General features: G+C 32.7%; 1 protein-coding gene across 1 annotated transcript in view; it reads left to right on the forward strand.

Annotated features, from left to right (window-relative positions):
• Positions 1-13,144, forward strand: part of LOC143232454 (uncharacterized) — a 60,428-nt gene that overhangs the window by 7,304 nt on the left and 39,980 nt on the right. The window contains exon 2 of the mRNA XM_076467928.1: positions 6,870-7,254. Within this exon, the coding sequence (XP_076324043.1) occupies positions 6,870-7,254 (385 nt within the window). The remainder of the gene's footprint in view (positions 1-6,869; positions 7,255-13,144) is intronic.

Raw genomic sequence — 13,144 nt, forward strand, 5'->3', positions numbered from 1 at the left:
TATTCAAAATAATCTTTTTTTTTAAGGACAAATATATTGCTACATGTTGCTGAAATACTACCAAAAGCATTGCCAAGTTAACAAAACTTAAATTCAACTTGAGACTTTATCCTGTTTTTCGTTGTCTAGCAAACAACCCAGAGATTCTTCTTAACATGTAACTTATCCAGAAGGGATGTCCTATAATCCTCACTGCAAACTTCTATTTAAGAATGTTTGGTCTTGTTGCAGTTGTTATCAAGTTTAACACTAATTTTATTTCAACGCTTTGAGTTGTTTACAGCAGACTTCTGTGCAACTTTGATATATGTATCTATCATGTGATAACAGATTTAACATCTTAGCAGCAAGTACAGGTTTATGAAATTCATCCAGATGAAAATTAAGAACCTCCTGATGGATCATTAAAGTTATTTTATAATTCAGGAAAACAGCGATCATGCAAATGCAATACCAAATATATATACATATATAGAAATGCACACACATTATATATATATATTGGTCTAATGGAATATTTTAATGCTCTGAATAATATGTGTAAAATATCTCAACATTGTAGACAAAATGTGTGAAGTAACTCAATACTATGGACCATATGTGTAAAAATATCTAAATACTATGTACAATGCGTACAGAATATCAAAAACAACTTACATATCCATATTAAGCCTAAAAGAGAAATTGTTGGTTAGCTTCCTGTGCTTTTGTGGCTAAATGTCTTCTTTCATCGAAACTTCTTCACCGGCAAGTTTAGACAAATCTGCACTGAATATACGTTTATTGTTGTTGTGTATTCTGAGGTACCTCTCTCGAGTTGAGGTCTTTACAAATAATAAACAAATAAAAGATCATCGTAAGAGTAATTTCTCTGCATACACAATTTGCACTTTACTATATCATAAAGTTTTGAATGTTGCGCAAAGCTATATGAAGGCTATCTGCGCTAGCTGTTTTAATTTATCAGTAAAAGATTAAAGGGAACACAGCTAGTCATCAGCATCCACTGCTAACTCTTGGGCTACTATTTTAGTAATGAATAGTGGGATTATCCATCACAATATAACGCCCCACAGCTGAAAGGGCTAGCATGTTTGATGTAACGGGGAGTTAAGCGTCTTAACCATCTGGCTATGTCATAAAATATAAATAATACTGTTCACGTATATTTTAAAATTTTATTTTACAAATATATAATAAAACTTATGCAAGCTAAATAGTTTATATTAAAATAACTTAGGAACCTCACCACGCCCATGTCGTTACAGATCATGCCTCCATCTCTGATCATTCTCTACCTTTCGGCGGTCATGCATCTTGTCAACAGTTCCTGCAAACAACTCGTCGTAAGGTTGTTAGGTCAAAACCATATCTCTTCTCTCAACAGCTCTCGCAAAAACCATCCAGTGCACAACGATTTTCCAGCGTCCGTTTCCATAGTCCGATTGGACAGAAATGTGATAACTTGACTGGTAAATCTTTCTGTGTAACGGCATGAATAACCGTTTCATTCTCCAGCTGCTTGAGATGTGGAAGGTTAAACGGATATGTTGTGAAAGCAACTTGTGTCCACGTGACTTGTGCTGCATTTTCAGATGAAGATCATTCTTGAGTAGGTTGTTGTCAGGTCCGCTGGAACTGCTTTTGCCACTGACCTTTGTGTTTGGCTTCTCATCTGTTACAAAACGCTCAACTTCTCTTACCACGACTTGTTACAAGTCTATTTTAGGATGGTCTTAGAGCACAAACTGATTCAAACTGATTTGTTTTCCAATGTCATTAAGAATAAACTATGTCTTCGTCTTGGAAATTCTAAGTAGAGTGTGTGTGTGTGTTTTTCATATCAAAGCCGCATCAGGCTGTCTGCTGAGCCCACCTTGGATAATCAAACCCCTGTTTTTAGCGTTGTCAATCCGTAGACTTACCGCTATACTAGTGGGGTGCTTGGAAATTTTAATTCCTCACTTTAAACACATCTTTATGAACAGAGTGTTTACTCATTTTGTGTTGGAAGGGGCTGAAGAGGCTGCTTCAAACCTTTCACAAAATAAATTAGTTTTCGGTAGCATCACATTATCAACAAAACCTCAAACAATGTCAAAATGTATTTTTAATATATGCAGTTTCACAGCTATGTTAGGTGTAGCTATCACGTAACTTACCGATTTGCATATTTTAAATCATTTTAATATAACGTACACAATTATCAGTATTATCAACTAGTCGAAAATGAACTTTTAAACCTAGACCTAATAAGATTGATGCGCATTACATTAGAAAGTAGCCCCAACTGTTTTTCCCAAGTTTTTCATATTTTAACGATTAGCATACATGTCACAATTAAATAGATTTTTACTTCTATTTTAACATTCCTTTTTATTTTTACTTCGTAATGGTCAAATTAAAAATAATATTTAAAAACAATACGTTTTGGATATAGCATGTAATGGTAATTTATTGTGTTATTTGAAGTTAAGCAGAAAGCTATACAATCTCTGCCTATCATGGGTATCAAAACCAAGTTTCAGCGTAGTAAATCTCCAAACATACTGCTGTGTCACTGGGAGGCATGTTGCTAAAAAAAATGAACAATCAGCGAGGAAACAAATTCGTTCTAATTTCATTGTTATTTGTATTGTATTTCAAGAACACGTGATTATCGATGTTTCGCCAACTTTCGGCATTCAGTCACGTGACATAAAAGTTCCTCTAACATAGCTTGTTAACAAAACGCTTTTAAAAAGGGTTTGTAGTTTTTAATACAGACATACATAATAGATTACTTGTGCTCTGTCCATCGTAGAGAATCGAATTCTGGACCGTAGCATTGTCTAGTCTGTGAACTAAGTATTGACTCGCTAGGGGACAATAGAAAAAATAAGGTAATACAATTATAAGCTTATGTATATATTCTATTAACAATAATTTCAATTAATAATTTCCTTCTTATACATCCACCTGGTTATTGTTTGTGAAATGTTACTCAGAATAAACAAGTATGCTCTTTGTTGTTCATGAAGCCATACTTTCTGTTGATCACTTATTTTCGTTACCGTAAAAATATTATCAACAGTTGTCCTCTAACTTTCTCCTCGAAGATAATAGAAAATTACGGTTATATTTTATGTGTGTGTGTGTATGGCAAAGTGACAGAAAGTTCAAAAATGATTTCAAAACATAAGTATGTTTGGTAAAAACTCATTTCTATCATTCGCCTTGACCGTCAACTCGAAAGCTTAATGAAACGTGTCTCCATCAGAGGAAAAACTCTTCCATTGATCAATAGAAATAACAGTCGGCATTGTAATCCCTCTTTTCGACATTTTCTACAGGAGATTAATAGTTGAACAGTTTTTACCAAAATGTATAACAAACATATATTATATAATAAATACCTGGACAACTTATTCACAACTCATAAGACGTCTATAGAACTTGGAGTAGTATGGGTTTTTTTGCACAAAGAATGCACACTCAGCAGCTCGTAGAAGATCTCCTAAAATACCATTCTTCATCACTGAAGTCTGTCTATCAGCTTAGTTGAATTTATCTATTAAAACAAGCTAATCAACGTAAAAAATACCATACAGCCAGAAAAAATAACATGAATAGCCTATTGGAATGTGACAGGAAAAGTGTTGGGGAAAGCTACAATTGTTTTTATAGGAATACGGCTACTCTTGACAACTTATAGTGATGTGACAAAGATCCTCATTAGTACAACATCCATTCCTATCTCTCACGCCCAGTTTACATTAAAATGATTGATACTGATTTGGCCCGGCATGGCCAGGTAGTTAAGGCACTTGACTCCTAATCCGAGGGTCGCGGGTTCGAATCCCTGTCATACCAAACATGCTCGTCCTTTCAGCCGTAGGGGCGTTATAATGTTTCAGTCAATCCCACTATTCGTTGGCAAAAGAGTAGCCCAAGAGTAGGCAGTGGGTAGTGATGACTAGCTGCCTTCCATCTAGCCTTACACTGCTAAATTAGGGATAAATAGCGTAGTTTTGCGCGAAATTCAAAACAAACAGGCACTGATATAATATTTGTTACCAATAGAAACTGGAGAGATTAAAGCATTAATTATAATTGGACATTGATAGGTAACAATGTTCTTTAATAAAATAGTATTTTTGTTCTATTCTGGTGAACCGCCACTGAATAAACTACAAATATATATTTTTATGGATTTTACATTTTAGCGTAAAATAATCAGTGCGTTGGTGAAACTAATCTCGTCTGATTTACTTTGAATGATCTTGCTTGATTTCAAAGATTTTTTTATTCGCCTTCGGTATAAATCTGAGGCTTATCAAATTATTTCAACTATCGTGTTATATGTATCTGTCGTAATATTGTTACTGCTTTGTACTGTTGTATGTGATCTGTATTCACTATTTGGTATGCTATGACTTTTGATGCACGTGGACTGTGCTACCTACTGTTGTATGCTGTCGCTTTAACTTGACGTGAAAATACTCCCCTGGTAAGCTGAAGAAAGTTCATATATTAGATCCAACTACTGTTTATGAAAATAAATATTGTTAAACGTTTATTTTCGAGGTAGTAATACATTTCTCAGTATGCGTGTAATACACAATGTGTTCATAACTAGCTACACTTTTGAGATATTAGTGTTTAGGTATATTATATTTTTAACACTATGTAAGATTCTGAAGCTTTAGAGCAGTGGTTCCCAACCTTTTTTATGCCCCGCACCCCTAAAACAAATTTAATATGTTCTCGCACCCCTTACAGTAATTATTTATTTGAGAATAAAGGTGAAGGTGGCCAAAACACATGTTATCTTGCATCCTCTGGAACGCTATATCGCACCTCTGGTTGGGAACAATTGCTTCAGACTTTGCTCAACAACACTTTGCTCAAGTGCCACTATAGTCCAGCGATATAGGATTTAAGAATCTTATAGAGTGCAATAGTATATTACTGTTTATTTTCGTGTTGTCATGTATAAATGTATTAATACTGTTTAACAGTATCAGAAGCCGTTGTTACGACATATATTGCATGCTAAACTATTATACTGATTTTGTATATTCAACTAAAAATAATTTACAACGGTAAAATCAGGGGCTCTATTCCCCTCAGTGTACACAGCAGATAGCCCGATGTGCCTTTGGTATAAGAAAACACAAACACATATCAAAAACTCTATGGGAGTAACTTTTAATTTGTCAAGTTTTGATCTATCAAATCCCGGATCTGTCCAGGTAGGTTGAGATCGAGGCTCTGTGGGGACCATTGCATCATTTGAATGACTCCAGCAGCTTCTTTCTTAGCTAATTAATTTTTTTATAGGTTGGATGAGTAGTTGAGGTCAGTATCTTCTTAGTAGTAGAATCCTTTACCAATAATATACAAACCACTGGGTATAACATGACTGATTAGTATCTGATGGTACTTGTGCTGGTCCATTATTTCATCTATTTTGCAAGTATCTTCTGTCTCCTCAGCAGAAAAACACTCCACAAACAATCACACTATCTGCCCTATGCTTCATTGCAGGTACTATGGGTTGAAGTAAGTAGCTTTCATTTTACTTCATCTGGACGTATAATCTATGCTTTGAATCAAATATTTCAAATTTGGAATCATTTCAGACCCTAATTTTGATTAGTATATTCATTCAAGCAGAACCCTTATGACATGTCTCTAGTACAAGAGTATGGGAATTATAAAGAATGATAACTATTCTCACTCTGGCATATTCAGTTGTCAAGAGGGACTAGTGAAGCATTACCATAGTGTTGAAATATACATTCTGTAATGGTATATAAGATTTATATCTCCATAAGACGGAAACAATGACAAAATATTTTTTGGTCTAACACTTTTGCACAGCACTGTGTTATTCACGTAAGTGTCTAATACACTGCTGTTATTTTGGGAATCCAAACCTAAAACATTAAGTTTTTGGTATAAATATCTCATTTTATACACAATATTATATCACAATGTTATAGGCCTTGTATGAGCCAGTTATGAATCCAAGTTGAACGTTGACACTAAAACTCACTTTACAATTTGTACCATGGGTGAGTTATTAGAGTGACAATCAAAACCCGCTATTTGGTCAGGTAAGAGTTATCTTAGAGTTGGTGGTGGATGCTATTAACTAACTGCTTTCATGTACTGTATCAATTAGAAAATTAGGGATTGCTATGCACAAATATAATCCTTGTGTAGTTTTGTGCAAAGATTCTAAAACAAACAGTGTTTATTTCACAAGATATAAGTCTTTGAAGTGTGTATTTTCAAACAATTATTCTTCATGAACTGGTGATCAGATTGCATCTCATTTTAACCAATAAACAACAACAAAAATATGTTTTTGAAAAAAATCACTGTTTTTTTTCCTTGCAAAACCATCAACCCATTGAAATGTAAAATATGCACTGTAGAAATGAAGAGACACTAATACATCCTTGATTTTACGAAAGAAAGTATAATAATTGTTCTTGCTATCCACCATTGTATAAATATTTACGAGGATTAGAACCACTGCATTTCACTCTGGTGTTAGTTTGAGGAATTAAATGAATTTTATCTAAGTGTATTATGTGTGTTTTCTTATAGCAAAGCCACATAGGGCTATCTGCTGTGTTCACCGAGGGAAATCGAACCCCCTGATTTTAGTGTTATAAATCCGTAGACTTACCACTGTCCCATCGATGGACATTCTAACTCTTCTCAGTGAATCAAAGCTATTAATTGTGTTGACTTAGAAATCTACACACTACAAAACCGATGACGAACATGTATTACACTTTTAACTGTTTTTTTCTGATTTTAGAAAGTCCTCGTAAAACAAAGTTATTTTGAGATTTTTTGGTCTATTCTTACAGAGAAATTTGTGGAAAAAACAATAAGTCGTGGACAACTAATAGAAGCAGTTTCCAGTTCATCCTGCTCCTTAGAGAAAGTTCAAGTTCCAGACAAGTTAACTTTAGAATACGAAGATACGAATACAGTATATAACAGTGACAATGATATTACGATTAGCACAGACCGTATCAAGCGAGAAAACGAACCAAGTAGTTCCGGTAGTAAGGGCTACAAAAGCTGTGAATCTAGTCACGGTAACAGGAAGATGAAACAGGAGAACCCGCAGGTTCTTCCCAGCTGTAACTGTGAAGAACTCAAGCATGTCCATGCTTATTTAGAGACAAAGGAGTTGTGGGAAAAGTTTCATGAACTAGGAACTGAGATGATTATCACTAAAACAGGACGGTGAGCTATTATTTCTTTGTGTAATAACTTAGCGTGTGGTTTAATTACTTATATTTACTGTTTACAAGATCCAAACGCAATGTTGCGTTCCCATTCGTTATTTTCATACTAACCTTACACATTTGAATTCATGTTCTGGCTGTTCATATACATAATGTAAATAACCCGAACATTGTGTATTCATATGAGAAATATCATTAACTGGGTGTCTCTAAAGTAAAGAAGCGTTAAACACTTTCAAATAATGGCCTATTCATTTTCACCGATAAAAAGCATTAAATCATATTGTCGTACGATATTATTTGAATATATAAGGGTAATACCAAACTCAGATCTGTAAGACAGCAAATAAATCATTAAGTTTCATTAGGATATTATAGTTGTCATAAAACACAGTGTATAAATCTTATTATGATATTACTTGTTATTACACAAGTTGTACAACAAAATTCCATGGAACGTAAGTATTAAAATCACTCCTTTTATTCTCGTAAGTGTAGGATAACCTGCTATTTTCCAGTTTATTTATACTATGATTAGGTCTTTAAGTATCACCTGTAGATAATTTGAAGTGATGATCAATTTCAACCTATATCTTGTGCGATATAATGGTTTTATCTTATGAAGATATGCTGAAAGTTAAAAGGCTATAATTATTAAGCTAAGAACGAATTTTTATTAAAGCGGTGTTATATTGAGTGGTTTATGTAACCTTTTTTAGGAAGTTGCTTACATAACCCTCTGATAAATGTATTTTGTCTCAGCTTTTTATATATTAGGTGAACTGAAATTATCCGTTTAAAAAAAAGAATTAGAAACCAGATATTACTGTTTTACTTGTTAAATACTGGATTTTAACTCAGTTATTTATTTTTAATGAAGTTTTAGTACTTGCTAATAACAGATTGTATTTCGTAAACACTGGACTTCATACCAGTCTTTGACATGTTTCTAGTAAATACGGTTAATACATAAATCCAATAAAGTTTAGGCCTGTGATTTACGTTTAGAAAATTATAGCATATGCAAACAATTATGTTATTAATGTACAAGAAAGAATGTTAGTGTTTCATAAAACTAGACTTTACATCAGCGAATCGACTCTTAAAATATAACCTAAAATGTGTTTTAAAAACTAGGATACAGATCAGTTAGAAACATATTAACTGGATCGTTAGTGTTTGATAAGTTTTGACTTTACAACCACTGACACACTATTAAGGTATAACCTAAACTGTGTTTATATATATGGTGAAATCAAAGTACACGTTTGTTTTTAAAAGGACTTGAAGCTGGTTATAATTGTTATAACACGAGCTGTATGAGGAAAACATGTATGCAAATAAATAAGTCTTATTATGATATTTCTTATTATAATACAGGCTGTATGACAAATTTTCATGAGGCAAAAGCATTCTAGTCACAGGTTTTGTTCTTATTATATTCGTGTAAGATTATATTTGGTTTACACAGTTGATTTTACAGTATGATTAGATTTGGAAAAAGTACTTGTAGAGTTTGAAGAGACAAACCGATTTAGGCCGATATCTAATGGCTTTAAATAGTTTTATTGTGGAAAATTGTTAAAAAACAGAAATGTTGTATTATATAATGAACTTTATAACAGTTATTAACAAATTAGCTTTAGATCACTTGTTAATGTTTAAGATAGATTGTTAAGGTTTACCTAAACTCGGCTTGTGATATTTAACTGTGTATATCTTAGTAATTTATTTTGCACTTCAATATTAAGAATGTTTTTATGTACAAAGAGAATAGTAAGATAATTTATTTTCTTTTGTTTTTTAAAACAAATATCTTCTTTTGAAAGACAGAAAAATCTTATTTATAGAGGATGTGAAAAATAAATGCCATATGATCAAAATATTATACAAAAATGACACACCGATTGTTTTGTGTGTTGGAAAGGTCTTAATGATAAATTTAAGTTAAACATTTTAACTGTAGAGATTGTACGGAATTATTAAGAATGCTGAAATAAATTACTATTATTGTACTAGTACGTACTTAAGACCTGGTGTGACCTGGTAGTGAGGGCGCTCGATTCGTTACCTGGAGTTACGAGTTTGAATCACCGTCCAGCACATGCTGTCTGGACCGGCAACTTAGGTGTAAAAAACAATTCTTGGCTTAAAAAATTACCGGTTGACATATTGAGATTGTTACAGAGGAGTATATATAATATAAAACATAAGTATACACAAATACATAAATACATCAAATTAAATTTTCAATGGCACAGACAAAGTGAAATAGTTATATGAAATTCGAAAAAAAACAAATTGATATCATGTTAATCAATCATGTTTCATGTCCAAGTCATCTTAAACTTTAAATAGAGGTTTGTGCTGTGATGTTCCAGCTCCTGATCCAAAATCTTTGTTTTTGAGACAGTAGGAAAAACAATGTATTTGACCTAATTATTAATAATCAGCAATAGTACTTTAACGTAAGTCTTCAATTCAAAATATTTTTTATTTCTAGAAAAGTTTCATGCCCTTTTTTAAAACTTAAAACGTAAAACTACGTCGTTGGAAGTTATTTTACAATGAAGTTTTCAATATCCGATGCTTTTACAGTGAGCGCGCCAAACACGGTTTCAACGTGTTTGCTGCAATATCTCCGATTAATCATACAAGTTTTCTGTGTTTCGCTGATAAAATGTTAGTAATAGATGTATAATGCAACAAGAGACTAGACTATAAAACAAGATAAAAAACTCCACGTACCTTCAAAACATATGTTTCTGTGATGATAGATACTGTCATCAACCTCCAGGTGTCCAGAAGTTCCTTGTCATGTTATTTACGTCTGTCTATTCTGCAAAACAATGATACTGCTAAGTAGTAATCAAATAGTGACACAACATGTTTTTTCAAGTAGTCGATTTACTAAAATGCGAGTTTAATACGTGAAGAGACGTGTGTTCTTGAAGGACGTTTTAGTGAATAAAACAACAACAAAACACATGCCAATCATGGAATATCAGATTAAAACTCGGTATTGACTAGCACAGTAGTCAAAACGAAATCTGGTTGGTCGGTTGTGAATAGAATATTAAGTCAGATGAAAAACTCAAGCTTATACTAAACAGCTGGTTTGTATGTTTTACTCCAAAACAAAATGATTTCAGGTATATTTGACCAATTTAGGTTGACTGCAGTACGTCAGTCCAAGGTCCAATAGAACGGTTGTGAGGAAAATGTTATTACGTGAAGATATTTAGGGTTAAAAACGTTTCAAAAATTTGTTTAGATGAGAAACTGTAAACAAGTGAAGTATACCTGTAATAGAATCAGAATTAATCTTCGTACTTGTATCTGTCAATACAGCCACAGCTGAGTTATTTCTGAGATATAAAAAACATACTGTCAATACAGCCACAGCTGAGTTATTTCTGAGATATAAAAAACATACTGTCAATACAGCCACAGCTGAGTTATTTCTGAGATATAAAAAACATACTGTCAATACAGCCACAGCTGAGTTATTTCTGAGATATAAAAAACATACTGTCAATACGGCTACAGCTGAGTTATTTCTGAGATATAAAGAGCATATACATTTATTTTAATCATCGTATTTTTTTTGACAATCTAATGTTTTATTAACTCCTAGCCTTAATGGTTTTGTTGGAGGGGGAATATTATTTGTGAAATAGTTGATGCGTTAAACTCCTCTCAGTTATTACTGCAGGGTATCATGGACACGAATACTTTTGGTATAAAATGTTTTCAACCAGTTCTTTACGTTTCATTTTTTAACAATATCATGAGCATGTTTATTATCCACTTGTACTTTTTTACCATTCATACGTTTTACCATTCATAATTTTCCTGAACATTAATATAAAAAAGCATATAAACAACTTAAACCTTTTTTGGAAAAGCGTAAATGCGCATGCGTTATAAAAACTTTAAAACAAAAGGATGAAACGTGATATTTTTCTCTCTGATGCGAATCTATTGATAGGGTAATAATAATGTTAGCTGATGCATAGAAATTGACAAAGTAATGTGTCAGATCGCAAATCAAATTAGTAACATTTTATCTAACTATCATTAGTTAGTTCTTGTAAGCTGAGTACTTTATCCGTTTTAAAGAGAATTTCTTTCTCAAGTTATTTTATGTAGATAAACACAAAGTTATATTAATTTTAACATTCAAAGGAAGAAAAGAGTAGAATAACAAAAATAAGTTGAACTATGTAGGGAACGAAATCTAATTTTCATTAAACAATTTATTTTACATGTATGCGATCATTATGAAAGCTCACGTGCTAATCAAATTTTCTTTTTGATTCAGAGTAAATATATCTCCTAAACCGATTAATGACCGTGTATTATAACTTTATACGTACGATGTTGGGAATTTGAGTGATCAAATCTACCATTACGTTTTAAACAATAATTTTATTATCCAAGTGAGGCTTACAAACAAGAGTCAAATCTGATAAGTGGTGTACCACTAACACTGTGATCGTTCTACTTCTGCTGATAGCCCTTCTATAAGGATACAGTATATTATATACATTTTGTAATGTGTGCCTTAGTTCCACTGTTTAGATATTATAATCACAATACTAAGCCCTTGCTCTTTCAGATGTGTGGAAAAATCAGTCTCTGTATATTAATAAACTGTAGTTTTTCATTGGAAGTTCTTTTTTATATAAGTTAGGCTTTTTCTATTATTAGAGATATTTACGATCAATATTAGTCTTTTATGATTAGGTAATTGCAGTAAAGTTATTTTGGTGATTGCCTAATAAATGTTAATTTATATAACTATTGATATTGAACTTATATAGTGAGTGCTATCATCAATATTTTACAAAATGGTTCAAACCTTATAACCCGAGCGCTTTCTAAAGAGGGAGATTTATTCTTCAGGGGCAAACAGGAAATTGCGGCGTAACTGAATGACTAGTATATAAAGGGAGCTGGACGACGTTATGGTCATCTGGGATATCAGGACTTATGTTTTTTTATATATTTCAATGTATTGTGTGTGTCACATTACTAGGGGGACACGGCTGGAAACGAGATAAATAAATTATACCCCACCAGACAATGTAATATGGCAAATTTTCAAACTTAACGAGTTTATACAAATTATTGGCTTTTTCTGGCAAGCACAACTAAAGAAACTAAGAATTCTAAAGACATCACTTGTAGACCAAAAAGTACCATTTACCTTCTACAGCGTAAGAGATGCAGTCACCAAAATGTTGGACATACACGAACAACTATTTGGGAACGTTACAACAATCATATACCTTTCTGTTGTTCAACACTTTAACCAACCTGATCATTCTATTAAAAATGTTAGTCTCATAGGCATTGAAACCCACTTTAAAACTAAATCCCACATGGAGATAAAAGTAGCTATTGGATTGATGATCAAAATACTGTTAAATCTAACGAAATAAATGTAGGTCCTGGAATCAGCGATCTTCGATCAATGATTTCTTCTCTGTCAGAAAAATGCATTTATTTATTTATTTATTTTTATCCAGTGTAAAATCTCAATGTTTATCTCTGATCTTTCTAACAGTTACTACTGATTTATGATAATTTTCCATTAATTTCTTTGTAAACATTTCTTTTCTTCAGTCAGTCTCCTTGTGTCAACTTTATTTTATTTTAGAAACACTGAAATGCAGTTTTTCTTGACCATTTCTAAAGCAAAATATGTCTAACACGCTTTTACATAACTGTCTCGTTTCCAGCCGTGTTGCACCAGCGATGAAACACATATAATAGGAGTACATTAAGCATATATAAAACATTTCCTGGAAGGCCAGGTGACTTCATGACGTCGCTCAACTACCATTATATATCACTTATTCAGTTACACCACAATTCCCAGT

This window comes from Tachypleus tridentatus, chromosome 1 (genome assembly GCF_004210375.1).
Source record: "Tachypleus tridentatus isolate NWPU-2018 chromosome 1, ASM421037v1, whole genome shotgun sequence".
In the NCBI taxonomy this organism is placed as follows: domain Eukaryota; kingdom Metazoa; phylum Arthropoda; class Merostomata; order Xiphosura; family Limulidae; genus Tachypleus; species Tachypleus tridentatus.